Source organism: Cucurbita maxima, unplaced genomic scaffold (assembly GCF_002738345.1).
Source record: "Cucurbita maxima cultivar Rimu unplaced genomic scaffold, Cmax_1.0 Cma_Scf00003, whole genome shotgun sequence".
Taxonomy (NCBI): Eukaryota; Viridiplantae; Streptophyta; class Magnoliopsida; order Cucurbitales; family Cucurbitaceae; genus Cucurbita; species Cucurbita maxima.
Window position 1 is genome coordinate 5662007 of NW_019272019.1, and position 18199 is coordinate 5680205.

General features: G+C 38.0%; 4 protein-coding genes and 1 long non-coding RNA gene across 8 annotated transcripts; 1 reads left to right on the plus strand and 4 right to left on the minus strand.

The window, feature by feature from the left end:
* Window positions 1-121: 121 nt before the first annotated feature.
* LOC111477238 (omega-amidase, chloroplastic-like) lies at window positions 122-8060 on the minus strand. 4 transcript variants are annotated; one of them, XR_002717235.1, is made up of 13 exons: window positions 7702-8060; window positions 7487-7603; window positions 7139-7363; window positions 6562-6655; window positions 6346-6420; window positions 5736-5814; window positions 5154-5169; window positions 4591-4671; window positions 4388-4470; window positions 4226-4307; window positions 3182-3282; window positions 3004-3090; window positions 122-229 (listed from the first exon to the last, which is right to left on the minus strand). XR_002717235.1 is itself a non-coding variant. In XM_023121286.1 (11 exons), exons 1-10 carry the CDS (start codon window positions 7978-7980, stop codon window positions 4229-4231), a joined length of 1128 nt encoding a protein of 375 aa, XP_022977054.1. In that variant the 5' UTR covers window positions 7981-8060; the 3' UTR covers window positions 3304-3322; window positions 4226-4228. The 4 variants fall into 4 exon arrangements, 3 of the variants coding, with proteins under 3 accessions (XP_022977054.1, XP_022977053.1, XP_022977056.1); XM_023121286.1 differs by lacking the exons at window positions 122-229; window positions 3004-3090; window positions 3182-3282 and adding an exon at window positions 3304-3322; XM_023121285.1 differs by lacking the exons at window positions 122-229; window positions 3004-3090; window positions 3182-3282 and having other exon boundaries at window positions 3955-4307; window positions 7702-8059.
* Window positions 8061-8874: 814 nt separating this feature from the next.
* LOC111477308 lies at window positions 8875-11825 on the minus strand. The gene is made up of 2 exons (XR_002717247.1): window positions 10900-11825; window positions 8875-9279 (listed from the first exon to the last, which is right to left on the minus strand). It is a non-coding gene; the product is annotated as an uncharacterized LOC111477308 (long non-coding RNA).
* On the minus strand, window positions 9331-10906 carry LOC111477246 (solute carrier family 25 member 44-like). Its single transcript, XM_023121297.1, has one exon. The coding sequence runs from the start codon at window positions 10660-10662 to the stop codon at window positions 9616-9618; it is 1047 nt and encodes a 348-aa protein (XP_022977065.1). The 5' UTR covers window positions 10663-10906; the 3' UTR covers window positions 9331-9615.
* Window positions 11826-12199: 374 nt separating the features above from the next.
* Window positions 12200-12983, plus strand: LOC111477291 (17.3 kDa class II heat shock protein-like). Its single transcript, XM_023121362.1, has one exon. The coding sequence runs from the start codon at window positions 12331-12333 to the stop codon at window positions 12799-12801; it is 471 nt and encodes a 156-aa protein (XP_022977130.1). The 5' UTR covers window positions 12200-12330; the 3' UTR covers window positions 12802-12983.
* Window positions 12937-17882, minus strand: LOC111477204 (probable 28S rRNA (cytosine-C(5))-methyltransferase). The gene is made up of 13 exons (XM_023121238.1): window positions 17585-17882; window positions 16663-16721; window positions 16486-16536; window positions 15945-16080; window positions 15614-15699; window positions 15241-15339; window positions 15075-15128; window positions 14652-14796; window positions 14333-14394; window positions 13949-14036; window positions 13766-13846; window positions 13517-13678; window positions 12937-13409 (listed from the first exon to the last, which is right to left on the minus strand). The coding sequence occupies exons 1-13, from the start codon at window positions 17829-17831 to the stop codon at window positions 13147-13149; spliced, it is 1533 nt and encodes a 510-aa protein (XP_022977006.1). The 5' UTR covers window positions 17832-17882; the 3' UTR covers window positions 12937-13146.
* Between the last annotated feature and the right edge of the window lie 317 nt (window positions 17883-18199).

The window sequence follows — 18199 nt, forward strand, 5'->3', positions numbered from 1 at the left end:
GAATTTTGTTTCTAGCTTTTGTTATTTACTAATAACTTTATTCATTTCAATCTACATTCTCTTCGATATATATTTTGAAACTTTTGTTGATACGAATTTTAGGAAAAGAAAAGTTCTTGCCTTCGCTTGTCACTTTCAGCTTCTATTCCCATTTCATTTGGATCTCCGTAAAATGTTAAACAAAATGTATTTGTAGCTAATGTAACGTGACATTTACGTTAAATACAACCTAATCAAAATTCAAGGACAAAAACAAGAATAAAATTAGCTTTTAATAAACTAGAGGGACCAAAGGAAAACATTTCAGAATATAAAGACATAGGGTTAAACAAAAAAGGCTGTAAAAGCTATAGTTTACTAAAGTAAGGGAATGAGTAAGCAAAACTGTTACTAAAGAAGCCAGAAATGTGAATACAGACTATACTAATGAGTCCCAACCCCAATGGTCCAAAAAGGTAAAGTAGGAAGGTAATTGTAATGTAAGCCCTTATTGCATTGAGGAAAGTAAGCATCTATGATTAAGCACAGCTGAAAAGGAAGGAAATTCAGGGTCATTAGATTAAATTAAAGGAAGTTCAGACCCCAAACTGCAAAAAACACAAAACAAAACCCACCACACAAGTGGGGAAGGATGGGTGTCCCCATAATCCTTGCCAAAGGCACATGATTTCCATATCTGTTTGCAAAATGTTAAATCATCTGAAGACAAGAAGAAAAAGAAAAGAGGGGCAGCACAGAAAGAAAGCTGCACCATCAACGGGTCTCCCCGCTTCAGTTCTAGATTGGGTTTGTTTCTAATGGCCATTTTTGGTTGCTGAAAGTAAAAGGGGAAATGGCAAATGTGGATGCTGTTTCAGACAGAAAGCTAAACAATAATCCCAAAAGAAATGTTTTAACATAAGAGAGAAATGAACATAGGAGAGGACATGTGCAATTAATGGCAGTCCTTGCCTGTGAAGGGGGAGGGCTACCAAATATGGGTTAAAAGAGACCAAATAATATATTGTCCTGCAGACACCCAGCAGGTCCCTTGCCCCAAATTGAATGATAATGCTACAGAGGTCGCAAATGTGAGACCCACAACTTCAGCTGAGTTCTTAATGTTCATGTATTACTTTTAACCTTTTAAAAAATTAAAAAATATTCGAACAAAAACATTTTATCCCATCTCATCACCTTCTTCTCTTCTTCCAATTTTTCTCTCCCATCTAATTCGATTTATGAAACACTTCCTATGTTCCCTCTCTTCTTCAACACCTTCTTACTCCCTTTCTTCCATTCTCCAATATCTAAAACTATCCCCTTCAATCAAGGTACATAGGCTATAGCGAGAGGAATAGAGATAGGGCTCTTAGGACTTGAGTATTTTAACAAAGTTTAACATACGTAGTTGAGTGTGAGCTAATGCATTGTTTGAGCTTAATATATAAAGAGACATTGAACTGTAAGTACTAATTTTGAGAACAATCAGTGAAAAAGAAAAAGAAAACATGTGTTACCAAATACGTAACAATGAACACTTTATTAATTCATTTTGCATTTTAAATTAATCTATTTGTTGTGACCGAATAAAAAGGTTTCTCATAACACAAGGATATTTCTTTGTTGGCTTTTCTATTTTACCAATTTTGGAGAGGAGATTTTGGTTTTGTGGAATTTTATAATTTACATTCTAAGTTTTTGGGTTTGGTTTGGTTGCTGAGAAAATTAGTGTAAAAATTAGAAAAATCAAGATAAATGAGAATATCTATGTGAAGTTGTATATAAAAGTTGTTCTCTAACTATAAAAAATTATTATATTTATGATTCAGCCTGCCTAAACAAAGTGAAGACTGCTATTTAATTGAAGTCAGGATATTTAAGAAGAGTGGAGAGAAAAAAAAGAATAGAAAAGTTTTAGAGATTGAAAATTGAAAGGAGATTAAGAAAGTGTGAAATGAAGTAAATAAAAGAGAGTAAATGGAAGAGAAAAGGGACCTAGAAAGTGTAAATAAATAGTTTCTTCTCGTAAGAATTATTATTTTTTATTAAGAGGTAAGGATATTAGTGAAACTTTTAAAATTTTGGAGGAACTTTTGAAAAATGTTATTAACAATTTTTATTTATATACTAAGGGACTTCAAGTAAGTATTTTTAAAATAAAGTATTAACATTTCCTCATAGATTGATTACATTGTACTTTTATGCCATTCAAACCATAAGGAAATGGTTTGAACTACATCAAAGTACAATTTAATCAAATTAGATGTCAACCAAAACATCATAAGGTCAACTCAAAAGAGAAGAGAGGGAAAAAAAAAAAACGAAAGATAAGGAAAAGACAAGACCTTGATGACATTAGAGTGGGAGTGTAAAAATCCTTGACTGCCAGACATCTTACATTCCAGCAAAACAAACCTTAAGATTCCAGCAAAACAAACCTTATAGTCATAGAAATATATTTTTATTGTATTTTTCTCCCTTTCGGGGTGCAAAAACGTTGAAAAAATTAAGTTTTAAATTAAACTTTGTTATTCTGTTATTGAGTTTTCCGTAGGAACTTAGTTTTGATCTCAACCCTGCATTCTTCAAAAGTCTCATCTACTCTCCTTAAAAACTATCTATAAAATATAATAAACAAACTTTACAGGAAAAAAAAGTAAAATGAAATACTTATAACCCATTTGTTAAACATTTGATTTAATTTTTTTTTATTTAAAATTGTGTATAAACACTATTCTCATTCATGAATTTCTTTGTTTTGTTGTTGCTTTTTAGAAAAATTTGAAAAAATCTAAACTAAGTTTTGAAAACAAAAGAAAAGTAGTTTTTAGAAACTTGTTTTTTTTCCTTGAAATTTGACCAAAAAATCAAGGGTTTCTTGAGAAAGATGAAAACAATGGTAAAGAAATGGGGAGAAAAGAAGCACCATTTTCAAAAACAAAATATCAAATGAAATCAAACATGACATAAGATAATTATAAAAGTGAAAACAAAACAAGGAATAAAGGTTTAGAAAACAACCAGGTGAATACTAAATTCCAAGGGCCATGATGCTCATTCCCTTTGGGTTTCCATACGCTTTAGTGGGCCACCCTAGGATTGCAAAGTCTTTTTGTTGATATGTTGAAACAGAGATTAGTCTCAACAGACAAAGATAATCAGAGTTCATATTAATCAAATTGAAGGAATCGATGAGCACCTGCATTAGCTGTTATTTGTTAGATTCAACATCACTTTAGTCAAGTTTCTCCCTTTGCATTCAATTCAACCCAAGGAATTGTCTGTCATTTAAACCCTGGCCTTCAAGGTAATCATAAAAATTCAGAGTTAAAAAGGTATCCTGCAAGACAAAAAACGTTATTGAACCAAATGATCAATACTGCAGTTGATCTAACATGGTTACGCTTATTGAGGCACCGTGTAGTGGGACCATGGAGTTTTGGTAGGCATGTGATCCATTTACTCTCTGTTCACTCTAGAATCTAGGGTTAGAACCTGCCCCCTTCCTCCACCCAAATGATTAAAAGAACTTCTTGGTGGCTCTACAACGTGGTCCGACATTTTATCTATGTGGGATGATTTTCCTTTTTTCTTTCTCTGAGAAAGTAACAAATCAGGGATCAAATACAAGTATTCTAAAGTACGGATTGGGATGAGAGCTAAGATTTAAAAAAGAAAGAGAACGAAAGAAAGAAAAAGAAAAAGGGAAAAAAGGGTGCCATAGTTCGGTTTAAAAGGGGTGGGAGATGGTGGAGATCCCAAGAAAGGGTTGGGATCGGAGACAGCGTCCAAAGAAAGGCTCTAGTCCCAACAAAAGCCAAAGAAATAAAGACTATGGACTAGAGCGCATTTGGCTCATGTCTTCTTTTTCTTTCTCTCAGTTGAGGCTTGACGAATGACGGGCAAAGCTGTCACGGTCAGGATAAAATTGTTTTTTCCTTTTCAACCCCATTTTGCATTTAGAACGGAGGGTAATATTGGTCCTACATAAGCCTTTATTAATTTTTATGCCATTGCCAACTTCTGAACCTTAATGAGTTATATAAAACATAAGCGTTACTCATCAGCACAATGGAAATTTAAGAGGGCGGTGCCTGTTCACACAAATCCGCAGCAGTACAGCACCTACAGTCGTAGTCTGTAGTGGAAGTATTTCGAAACAAGTAGGAATTGTGCAGTAGCAGAAAGTGTATTCTAATCCGTAAAATTTTAAGCAAAAGAGTGTTCAAAGCAGTCCTTGCACCTTTCATTCGGATTTCAGCCTCTGAACATCTACCAACTGGTAAAGATCCCCACGTTTTTGCTTCAGAAGTGGTAGGTTAGTCCTGAAGGGTTTTAGCATAATGAGAGAGAGTTGAATAAATGAATGAAAAACACTTCTTAAAACGTCTAAAAGACAGATCACCTTCGAAGCTCAATAAGCGAATAATCAATCTCAGATATGATTATTGCTTCATCATGTTCAGTTGTAGCCAACACTTCCCCAAACTGCAATATGCATTATACCACGACTAGAGTTGAGATGTAGACTTTCGAAACTCAAAAATATAATGGCTTAAGTTGCATGATATAAGTGAATAACAAAGCTGGACTACAGCATCGACTTACCGGCCCAACAAGGGTTGAGTGGCCCCAAGCTACATAACTATCATCAACACCTCGAGCACGTGAACATGTTGCCACATACAACTGAACAACAAAAAAGTATCAATGTAAAAATGTCATTTAAGATTGTTCTGTTCACAGACGAGATGGAAAGATTCTTCCTTAAGTTTCTGGAAACTATGCTACACTCAATGACGTTATATGCAACCATTTATCAAGCAGAGTTATTTTATTAACTATTTGTAGGTTGTGGTTTGGGACTGCCCTTATTCTTCTTTTTTTTTTTTTTNGAAGAATTCAAATGAAATTCATGAACCAAGAGAAGACTAAAAAATTTTTACATACATTAACAAGATATGCAAATATCCAGCATCAACACATTGTCTAGAGCACGGGATTTTTTTACCGTTTAACCCCCCCCCCCCCCCCCCCCCCCCCCCCCCCCCCCCCCCCACAAAGATAAAAAGAGCTATGCAGCATTTTTATTCTTATTCTTGTAAACTATGAAGTATTATGGATTCAGCTACACAAACAATCATGGCATATTGATATCACTCGTAGAATACCAGATTATCTACAGCCCTGCAAAAAACATCAAAGCACAAACATCAGTTAAAACAATCAAGTATGTCAATAAGCTACAATATAGTATACAATTTCAACTCTTCCAAAATTAAGTAGATCCAATACAATTTTATCTAAAAGAAAATGGACCAAAAGAATCAGATTATTGAATGGACAAACAGCAGACCACGGGGTTGTCACAATATAATGAAAGTTAAATTTTCCTTTTCCCCCTTTTCTTAAAAGCCGACAATGGTTTTCTGAAGACCTGGCTGCCCAGGGGAGGGAAGGGGCACTCAAAGGAAAGGCTTTGCTAGATAAAAGAGGACCCTTATCAGTAGATGGCCCAGTATATCAGGTCCCAACATACTATGTACTCACAAATGTTGGTAGTTGTAGTAATATATCCCAGAAAGAATCTAGATCTGCCTTTTGAGGCATCATGTACAGAGTATCAACTAAAACTCACCCATCTTGGAGATCAAAACCATCTTTATACTATTTAGCATGTACACAACATCAAGACATGTAAACTACCATTAGCAACAAACCATAAAGGCAGAAATTAATATAGAAGCTTATACCTTGCGCGCTGCAATAACTCCCAGTGCAATGGTCCAGTGGTCATGTTAAATGCCCCAGGACAGCAAATCAAGTGAGCACCTGATGTTAACAATTTGTTAGTGTCAGCACCAAAAATTGCCCTGATAGTCCACATAAAATTAACACGATTGATTTTGTATGGCCACCACAACAATCTATGAGATGCCAGACGAGTTAAAGAATACAATCAGATTTACACGTCAAAGATACATCTTTTATTAGATCATATTTATCAAGCCAAATACACACACAATTTATCTCTGTTCTGACCAACATAAGAGATGACTGACATAAATACTGAAAAAGTTAAATCCCCATAATCAATAACTGACAATATTATAGATGGAAACTTGAGCTTAAAGGAACGAATATTACAGCAGAATACACCATTTACTGTATACGATTAATCATGTCACAAGGAATATATTATGTAAGAGGGAGGTCACTACTATTGGCATACTGTAAATGATTATTCATTAAATGTAATAACCTAGAGTACTAATGACGGTAATTTTCAGTATTAGAAAGACATGACAAGATGTCATAGGAGACTAGAAATTTTGGACAAGAAATAGCAAAAAAAGGACAAACCTCTTGCAGCATATATCATGGCTAGTTCTGGAAAACGAATGTCATAACAGATTCCAATACCAATACGTCCAACTTCTGCATGAACCAGCAAATAGTTAATTTCCGAAAACATAATAGTCACTAGGAGTATGAAATGTAATTTTAGTTAGGTTTATTGTAATCACATGACAGTTACAGACCTCCATGAAAAGTAAAAAAAAAAAAACACATACCGACCTGTGTCCACAACAGTAGGTGTTTGACCTGCTGCGACAGCCTTGGACTCGATAAAAGTGATTTTTCCAGGGATATCAATATCAAAAAGATGTATCTGTAGTTGAAAATGTCACAATAAACTTGTGAGTGATGAACTACCAACAAAGAAACATCCTCTAGATAAGTTAGATTGTCTAAACAACATTAACATCTTCTCCTTTAAAACACTTGAAGCATTGAATTACCAAATCCATCTCCTAACAACAAAATAAAAACTAAAACAGAAAAATGTATCAGAAGACAAACTGAGGAATACCCTAAAAGTGAAGATCATAAATTATTTACTCCTTTAAGAATTATTGAGTTAGAATACGAGGAATCAGCATATGGATAACACAAGATATCATACTGAAGGACACGTGAACATCAAATAAGTGAAACTATGAGGAACAGATTGAAAATTTTACACCAAATAACCAAATAGAACCATCGAGGCCTCCCGTCATCCACAAGCAAATCAGGAAATATCTTTAGTGCCTCATTGAATGCCAGTAACATCAAAAGATTAAAAAACCATGCATTAATATCATTTTTTTACCTTCCTGTGTTTAGCTTTCATGTTTCCGTCAGTGCCAAAAACACAACAAGTATTATATATTTTATCCCCCGAGCGCTCTACAATTGAGCCGCCGACTATTGTGACTTTTAAACGACGAGAAACTTCAGATAACATTGCTGTTGAAGGGGAGGCCTCACCACCGGCTTCAATGTCCTCGGCATAAAGTGATACGCTATCCGGTGAATAAGGAACATTCCATATTTCCTGTCACAGAAATATGCGGGGAAAACAAGTCACGAGCAGAACGGAAGGCCTAAAACACGAAATACCACCAGGAAAGCTTAAAATACACCAAACTAACAATAACTTTCAAACTTAAGAACTCACCGGCAAGACAACAAGCTTGGCGCCCTTTCCCACAGCCTCCTCAATGGCCTTACGAGCATGTTCAATATTCCTTTGCTTATCAGGCGTCGCCATCAATTGACATAGCCCGATTTTAAACTACGTCGAAAAAAGCAAGATAAAAGCAAGATATACCACTATCGCATTAATTAACGAAACAAAACCGAGGTGAGAATGAGTAAAGTAGACAAACTGACCTTGGTGACTGGAGGTACCGGCGGCGGAACTGCAGGCGGAGATGTAGCTCGCTCGGGATTGAAGGATGAGGCCATAATCGGCGAGGTCTTGATAGAGTGGAAACGGAACTTCTGGTGCAGATTGGTAAAATTGGCGCCGTAGACCTTGGCGTCGGTGGATATGACCGGGAACTGAGACGGTAGAAGAAGAGAGAGCTGCCGGAAAATAGAGCGGGAGAGGGAAGGTTCGTGGAGATCGAAATTTCTGAAGCTAATCAACGAAGAAATGGCCGCTTTCATCTCCAGATCAAACGACGACGTTTGAATGATCAGCTCTACCAAGTTTCGCTACCACGTCGTTTTGAGATGGAACCAGTGGATAATTTCTCCGTAGTTTTACGTAAAAGTGCTTTTTTATAAAGAGTGGAATAATCAAAATTGCTTTTTAAAATTGGTAAAAAAAAAAATTATTTAATTACTTTTACTAAATGCAATAAAATAAACATTCTGAAAACTGTCTAGTGAATATGATAAATTTTTAATTTTTAATTAATAGTTTTTTTTATTAAAAAAATAATAAGTCAATTTTGGTGCTAACTTCTTTCGAAAAACCCAACCGCCCGCCGGCGCCAACTGCAATAAACTACTTCCCGCGCTTTAACAATTATATCCCTTCACTCAGAATCCCGGCGAGTTCCCGTTATGGAAATTCCATCGGAACTACCCTCTATTCACCGACGACAATCTCTGTTCCACACCCTTCTTCCATTTCTGGTGAAGCTACCGCTGCTGACGTGGATTATCGGAGTTCTACTGTGAGACCCTCCAGTCATTACTTCTTCCCCGGCGAAACCTGTCGTGGGAAACATCAAGATCATGTAAAAATTAGGATTTGAATGAGTATAACAGTGACCTTGGGATACGAATACTGTCGTACTTGAAGAGGTTTCCACACCCTTATAAGAAATGTTTCGTTCCTCGGTGTGGGATCTCACAATCCACTTCACTTGGAGCCCAGCATCCTCTCTGGCACATCGCCCTGTGTCTGGCTTTGATACTATTTGTAACAACTCAAGCTCACCGCTAACAGATATTGTTCTCTTCGAACTTTCTCTTTCAAGCTTATAAACCCTGAACCTTTCTCATAACCATGCTACCAAAAATGTTTCCAAATGGGAACACAAGAAAGGAGAATATCCATGGAGAAAGTCCAATAAACATCAAATTCAAAAGGCAGTATGCACCACAATCCTCTATACAAACAGACAGATATTAAGGAAATAAGTAATCACTTTAGAAGATCAATACCAAGCTTAAGGACATAAACAACAATGGATTCTCACTTTAGAAGATGTTAAATTCAGAGAAGCTTCTGAATTCTGTAAACTCCACATCTCTTAGCGTCGGCCGGGCTCGAAATATTTGAAAATTTCTCCAAGTTCCTGTTAGATCTTCAGAGAGAAAAGTTAACAATGTATAATCATTAACACTCCTGGAACCAACCTTAGAGCGAATGAAGCCTCCCGAATCGATCCGTGGGGTAGACCACGAGCAAGAGGCAATAATCATCAATGCTCGAGATCCTCACCCAACAACAAACTTAGAAAAAGAAGCTAATACATTGATGAAAGAAACAGTCTGCAGGTAAGATAGGCCTAGTAGAAGATTATATTTCTTGGAAGTATATAATACAAATCATTGATAACTAGTTTATATTAGCACAAACGTGTGTACAAGAGAAATGAAAGGAAAAATGAAGTGCCTTATTGATGAGGTATGAACATTACAAGTTTTCATGCCATATTCAGTATGATCTTGAACCATGTCTACCCAGCAATATGGGAAAATGGCAATCATGTAGTCTATACTCAGAAAATGGCAATCATGTAACTTGCAAAGTATCCTTTGTATATCTGTCATCGTCCGCTCGAGCGATCAGCTCAAACGATCTTGGTTCTTAGCAGATAGCCGTTTGAGAAACTCATAGGTTGTGATCATGGTGGTTGCAGACATAGCCATCGAAGCCCACCTCGGTCCAAGCCCTCTATAACAAGCATTCAGACCGCCTTCCTTCACCAAGTTCCTTATGGTCTGCAACGCCGTTAGAGGGCGTCTCAGGCCATTTTCTTCTCCATCCAAAACTTGCAATCTAGTCTTGATGGTATCCAATGGCATTGTTATCATAGCACAAACCCCACTGGCAAAGGTTGCACTCAACCCCTGAACTGCCACTGTTGCCTTAGAATCAGCTTTAAAACCATAGCCACTTATACAACTCTCATCCTTCTTACTTGTGTAGTAGCTTAGACCACTCCAAATGAATCTATGAGCTACAGAGTAAGAAGCCCACCAAACTGCATTTGATGGAGCATATGTCAATATTGAAATCCCAAATCCCCTATACAATCCTCGCAAGCCATCAGCATAAATGATCTTTCTAAACGCGTCGATACCGTTTTTATAGACGCAAGAATTAAGATTAGAAACACTGTTCTTAGCATTGATGCAGCTTCCCTGAACCATTAGTCGTTGGCTTACAACATCTACTGGAGTCCAGACCAATTGAGCAGCCATGGCAGAGCTCAACCCTGCAGCTGCATTAGCTATAGCCATGGCTGTGGTGTCTGAAAGACCTAGCCTAATAGTTGCACTTCCAACACCACTCTTGGTAACTTCAAGAGCTGCCATGTAAAAGGCTCGAGCTGGGATAGTTCCCATTAAAGAGGTTCCAAACCCTCTGTAAAATCCTCTTAAGCCTTCATGGCGCATGATAGAATATGACATTTTAAAGCAGGATAACTTGGTAGAAGAAACCTGAAGTCGAGTTTTCAAAACAACAATAGGATAAAGGGCGGTTGATACACCTGAAAATAAAGCAGCACCCAGAAAAAAGAATTTGGATTTGTCTAACATATCCCAATCAACCTCTGCTGGAATATGAATTTCAGAGGTTGATTCATCCTCAGCGGCATCTAGGCTCATCTTAGCCAGTTCTAACGCTACTTACAAACCACCCCAGAAACCAGATGAACCGTCTTCCTTCTCCAAATTATGTAATCAAAGCTCCTATCTCGTGTAAGAGAAGTAATTTACAGAAACAAAACTTCAAAAATGAAATACAGAAAAGACCCAAATGGAAAGGGTCATCATAGAAACAAAAAAAGGGAGATCAGAAGATGAACTACAAGAGACAAAAACAGCAATAAGTGGAGTATTTACGTTTCTATGGAAATGGATTGTGAGATGGCAGAATCCAATACGATCAACCCGCGTAGGCAAAGGGGAGAAACGGGAGATCAGGTGATTCCAGCGCCAAACAAACACAAACCCAAATCGAAAAAGGGTCTGTAGAAAACCCAGAAAGCAGCGAGAGCGGAAATGGAGGCGAAGGAAGGAATATAAAGATCTGAAGAAGAAAGAAAGGACAAGATTTATGGATTTTCGCGAGGGTTTTGAGGATCGAGGAGGGTGGACACGTGTCCATCACCATGTCGAGGTCATTTTTAGATATTAACCTCTTTTAGGGATGAACCAAAAGCCGAAAACGAAAGCCAGAGGCTAAGCATTCTTAGGTTTGATTGAAATCCCATTGTTGGGGCGGTGAAGAAGCAGAGACTCAGGCAACAGAACCAGATCGGCACATAGTTTTTCTCCGACACACATGCCAATAGCTCAAGGCTTCAGTTTTCATCACTTCTGTACAGTTATGTTACGTTCAAAAAGGTGACGGCTTAGCTTTTGATCAATCTATTTACAAATCCATGGCCGGTTTTCGTGCGATCAACGGAAACCACTGACTCTTGGTAATGGTTCACATTTTGAGAACCCAAGAACAGGGAGCGTTTTATGGGGGGAAATGGAATTCTGTGGGCTACCAACCTACGAAACATGGGCCGGTACTGCCTCAGGCCCATTTGTGCCAATCCATTCTCAAAGCCCATTACGAAAGTTAGTCTTTTTGGGCCAAGTATCTTCGTTAGTCCACGTCGGAGAATTGCTTTCGGCTGCTAATGCCACGTCGTTCCAGGTTCAAGGCCACGTGGAGGGTAGCTTCCTAGATGGACAGCCACGTATGTAGCGCCGTTGGGTCATCTGTGCATTGGTTAAACTTATTTGTACAAAACTTTATTTTATTGAAATTAAAGAGTTTAATTTTATAATATTATATTTCTAAAATTAGTGAACACATCAATAGAAATTCAAACATTGCAAGTTTAGGGACTATACTTGAAAATTTAAGATTAAATGAAATGTAAAATTGTAGAAATTAAAATTTTAGGGAAAATCAGCGGTATTCCTTTATTTTATTTTTTTCTGAGAAAAATTTTATTATTAATCCAAATAAAAATTTCTCTCCGTAATATTCCAAAGTGACAAGGTCATTATCGTCTATTGACTCCGTCAACTTCCAGAATCCAAACGAGGAATGCTACAGAAGCTCCTGGAACCTCCTTCCAGCTCTTCTCAATACTTCCAGAAAATTCGTCCTTTCAGTTCCTTAAGTTCATTCACAACACATATAAAACCGAACCAACCGGTCACCGTTCCCCACAAGTAAAACATCTCTTCCATAACGTTTCCAACAACATTCTCCTTTGCGCTAGCATCCCTTCTCCTGTGTTCTTTCCCTAAGCATCAAACAAGAGGAAGATGGATCTCAGAGTCATGGGCTTGGACTCCCCACTCTTCTCCACCCTCCAGCACGTGATGGACTTCGCCGACGACGCCGACAAGTCTTTCAGCGCCCCGACCCGTACCTACGTACGGGACGCCAAGGCCATGGCAGCCACTCCGGCCGACGTCAAGGAGTACCCGAATTCCTATGTTTTTGTCGTCGACATGCCGGGGTTGAAGGTTGGTGACATCAAGGTTCAGGTAGAGGAAGACAATGTGCTACTGGTAAGTGGCGAGAGGAAGAGGGAGGAGGAGAAAGAAGGGGCCAAGTACGTAAGGATGGAGAGAAGAGTCGGCAAGTTTATGAGGAAATTTGTGTTGCCGGAAAATGCCAACACGGATGCCATTACGGCGGTTTGTCAGGACGGTGTGCTTACTGTGACTGTGCAAAAGTTGCCACCACCGGAGCCTAAGAAGCCCAAGATCGTTGAGGTCAAGGTCAATTGATGGGGCGGGAGTATTATGGATGGGTTCTTTGGATCATGGGTTTTCAAGATATGGCACCATGGTGTACGTGTGTGTTTTATTTTCCCTTTCCTTTTTGCTGTCGTAATAACTGATATGTGGGTGTTACCTCTGTAGTGTGTGCTTGAAATGCTTATTTTAATGAAAACTTTAAGGTTTTATAAGAAATGTCTATCGTATAGATATGAGACACAGTCAATTAGACGCTATGCGATGTTCTAAACATAAAGATGAACAATGAAAAGCTAGGCTTGAATTGTAATTCAACTAACCTGAGCAGAAATGTTGAAACTTTGAAGATTTTACTGTGCTTTGTTTTGAGAATAATCAAGATCTTGTTCTGGTTTCGGATGGAGTGTGGATTTTTCTCCGTCGTGTCCTCTTTGAATGTGCATGCATCCACATTTTGAACATGCTGGTAGGAAGGCACGCAACTGCCCGACTGTTCCTGATATTTCCACCATGATTTCTAGAGCTTTTATCTCTACTAGAAATTTGGGGAAATGGGTGCGTCGTGTTCTGCTTCTTAAATAGTGCTATGAAGAATCCTTCTTTGTCTTCGATGGGGTCGGTTCGAAGTAAATGGTTAGCTGCATAAATGAGAAGATAATCCTGAATGTTTTATCGAAGATCTCTAAATAGCTAATTCGAATAGGGGGAGTTCAAGAAAAACACCAAACGATCTGTTGATATTTACCGCCGGCAAAAACTGGGAGACCTCGCCGCTGCCACTGTGGGAACGGAGTTTCCAGTTGAAAACCATGCGATTCAGCCAGATGTAATAATGACTGTACAACATCTTCGTTTTCAACTTGATGAATAGAACATGTGCTGTAAACAATTCTCTCTACGGCCGGAACTGCGAGGAGATGACATTAGTCATGAACGTGAATGGAAAAAGGATTGCTTTATAGGAGAATACATTGCTATAGGAAACTCAACTCACAAGAAAATGCATGAGCTAGAGCCTTCCTCTGAAACGCAGCGAGTTTGTCCAATCGTTCATGGTCATCCCCAGAGCTCTTCCCTGCACGATTCATGATGATAGATGAAGGTAGCACTAACCAGAAGGAAATATAGCAGATAATAGATTATAATTTGTGCCAACTATTACACGGCTAGGAGTTACCTTCAACATGTGACGGGAGCAAATGATCTAATCTAGCAGCTGCAGTTCCAGAGCCAGAGCAGGAAGGATCCAAAAGAATGGCACGGACCTTGAAAAATCAAAAGAGGATGATGCAAGAGTGAACATTTTCCAGCTGAATATCAGTATGCCGTGGCAAAAAATAGAAATCGCAAACTATTCTAATTTCTGAGCAATAATGGCTGAGGTTATTACTTATTATTTCTACCGTTCTGTCAAAACCAAGGGGCAATGGAATTGCCTTGTAAACGCTTAAAGCTGTAATGCTTGGATACTCTAACCACATCAGAGAAGCCATCGTTTAAAAGAACAGGAGGGTGGCAACTGAACAAAAAGATGATCAGTGCGGATCGGAGCAGAACTTACTTTGGACAACGAAGGATCTTTTGGATCAAGAGCAAGGAAATCCCCATGCAAAACTTCTATATCTTGCACCAAGGTTAAGTTTAATCAAGTAACGTACAAGTTACAGGAACATATTGGAATCAATAAAGGAACTATCCAGGAAATTAGCTGGTAATGGCATAAACGGGGACATCATGTTACTTTTTAGTCTCCAACCCATTAAAATGAAAGGCTCATATACAAAGTGATTAATCTAATTAGAGAAAACAACATGGTGTAAAATTGCAGAAGGATAGAAAGTTGCTAGTTACGAAACCCATATACTATCGACAAAGGATACTAGAAGCTCCCGATAGTTCGATAGTATGTTGTAAGCGTTTGACCCTGTTTTCGTTCAATTCACATGCAATGATCCTTCCTTTTCCGTTCATGAGAGAGGCAAGGTGGACAGTTTTGTTACCCGGAGCTGAACATGCATCAAGGACCTTCAATAATACAAAATATCAGAATGGAGAGTATTAACGCTACAGGGAGGATGAACAAAGCTGAAATATGTGATAAAGAGGTGGAAAGAAAAGAGGCAATAAAACACGAGTTCATACACCAGAAAGGATGTTAAGTTGTTCGTAAAACAGCAAGTTGTTCGACAGAACTTGTAATATCAATTAAAGGTGGAAAGGAGCGAGGAGAAACCAAGAAACCATAGAAATCGATCCAAATTATGAAGTGAGCTCGACAGTAAGTACAGGCTAAGTGATCTTACTTCCCATCCTGGCTTGGGATCAAGGGCTACTGCAACCATAGAACTAGCCTTCCCCTACAAACATCAGTACTCACTTGTTGTTATACAATAGAAAGAAAGAACAGCAACCCTTGACCTTTAATACATGTTTCGTGATCAATTGGACTGAAGAAAACTACGGACTTACTTGCATGAAGATACTCCCATCTGCAACCAATGGATGATCATGTAAATCGCTGCCTGGAGGAAGTACCAAGAGGTCAGGAACCATGTCATCCTTCTGAACCTATTTGACATAATAACCAGCACCTTTAAGGAATTCTTCTGAAGTGTCCAAATGGAATACAAACCTTACCAACAATAAAACTCATAACAGATTCTATCCCAGCATCCATTATGCATGTTTTAAAAGGATTGAAGGGGCTAGGAGGCGCTTAGAATAATTAATAATTTACAAAATGATGAAGTTACAATAAGTGAAGATAATTCTGCTGTGGCTATTGAACTCTACACTACTTTTAAATACATCAACAACAATTCGGAAAGATTTTGGAACTCACTGCATATCTTTTGCCTAATTCTTGTATTGCTGCGTGAACATCCATCTTCAAAGTATTCACACGTATAAAACGAGGCCTTGAAACACCTGAATTGAAGATCAGAGTTGAATAACCATAAAAATTAAGTTTGTAAACACTACTTCTACTCTTAAGTTTTTACATTTTGTTATTCATTTCTACTTGTGTTTTAAAAAACCAAAACTACAAAAAATTGTTTTGTTTTTAGAATTTGACTAAGAATGCGAGTAAAAAAACAGAAAACTAAAAAGTTATCAAACCGGGCCTAAGCTAGTAGAATCAGCACAACAACAGAATCATAAAGAACACTTACCAGGATTATCCCCACGAGCTATTAAATCTTCAATATTATTTGCTTTTCTCTTTGACAAAAGCTGTGTAACCACAGATTGTAAAGCGCTTTGCTGCCGCATAAGAAACTTCTCTGCATCGCCAGCTAAAGGAGTTTTCTACGCATAGTTCCATAAAATATTGTCAATCAACACCAAATGTAAAATAAGCATGCTGCAGCAGTCTCAGTAGCAGAAGTTTTTACATATTCATTAGACACGTTATTGTAACAATAATTTATCCAAGGTACTGAAATACATGATCCGACCTCCAAACTCCCTGCGGACCCAGTAACTCTTGATGATATAAGTACTTTCAAACTCAAAGCCATGCCCATAGAGTTACTATTGAAGATGGACAAAACTGATTTCGAGTAAATAAATTTCAAAACATCTTGATGGTCGACACAGAATTTGAGCAACAATAAATCCACCCCCGCTTGTTCAACTATCAAAAAAAACATTTTTGGGGTCGACCTTTGAATGATAAACTGATATTGTCTTGATCTAAGATGAATAAAATACCTGGCCTAGGAGGATATCATACATGATGACATAAATTAATTCCTTCTGCCTCTGCAACGATATTACACTAATGTTATGGTATGTTTGTGGTAAGTGAGAAAGCTATCAAGACAGAATTATCCAAGACTTGAGAAATATGTATGAAGCAAATGAATTACAAAGAAGATGCAAGAGTACCTTCCATTTGTTGCTCAATAAATCAGCAGCCTCCAGTACTTCCTTGATTATAGGGAGGTCTAATAATACAACCAAAGCAAGAGAATTCAGAAAGCTACAAAATGAACCTTTTTAGTTATGCTACATCACCGCAGATATTACCACTGAAGGGCGAGGAAAGAGATGATTGACCGAGCTAGTCACATAATCATTCACTATTAATAAATAGGATTTCAATTTCCCAGATTATCTATTGCTACGCTATCAATCCAGTTCGAAGTTGTAGAGCAAAAACTGTTGCATTACAATATAGGCCGTGAGGATTGTGGGAGAGAGTCCCACCTTTGGCTAATTTAGAGAATGATCTTGGGTTTAGAACGGAGGAATACATCTCCATTGGAACAAAACTAAAATCAAAGTCACGAGAGATTATGCTCAAAGTGAACAATATCATACCATTGTGGAGATTCATGATTCTTAACATGGTATTAGAGTGCCCTTAATTTATCCATGTCAATAGAATCCTTAAATTTCGAACAAATGGTGTACTTACTTGAGGGCTCCAGAGAAAGGAGTCGAGCCTCGATTAAGAGGAGGTTGTTCGAGGGCTATATAGCTTTAGGAGAGGCTCTATAGTATACTTTATTCGAGGGGAGGATTGCTAATGATGGTTGAAATTGTTGGGAATCCACTTTCGACTAATTTAGAGAATGATTATGGGTTTATAATTAAGGAATACATCTCCAACCGAGAAACCAAAAGTAAACCTATGAAAGTTTAGGCACAAACTGGACCAATATATACATGATTCCTAACCCTCCTATTCAATCGCAAAACAAAATGTTGAACTAAAACCAATATTTTCTTCTGATACCTACACGAGAATCGTTTGAAAATCCTTTTCAGCATTCATGGCGGGAAAGAGTCGTTGTTCAGAACTTACACTTGAGAGTCTTGCAAACAAGAGCGAATGTACCCTTCTTATTCCGAACAGACGGAGCATAAACGAGTGACTTGATGGAGGCGACGGCTCGACGGTGAGCATCACCCTCAAGAACACGCCGCAATATCTTCGCCGCCTCTCTCCTCGCGAAGTATGCCGAACGGTCCGCGTTGCTCATCCGCCGACTTTCTGATTTACCGGCGGTTCCCGCCACCGATGGCTTGGTTCTGGGGTTAACGCGCCCCATGGCTACGCAGGAGGCACACTCCAAAACTCCAATATGAGCCCAATTGTGCTGTGAAGTGACGTCGTATCATAGGGCAAAGTCCTGGGCATAAACCAGCGTGTTAAATTCCAATTAAGACCTCTTGTCTTGGGTTTACTTAGGTCAAATAGTAATTAGGATTTATTAATTATACTCTAATGAAAATATTGTCGATTAAGACTAAACTATTTTTTTCCAACTACTCAATGGATATATAATAAGGAATAAAAATATACAAAAATAAATTGAATAAAAAAATCTATTACGGGTTCAAATTATTCTATTTATTATGAGAAAATAATATATTTGAAAATTTCAAATTTAAAAACAGAAATGTTTATGGCTCAACT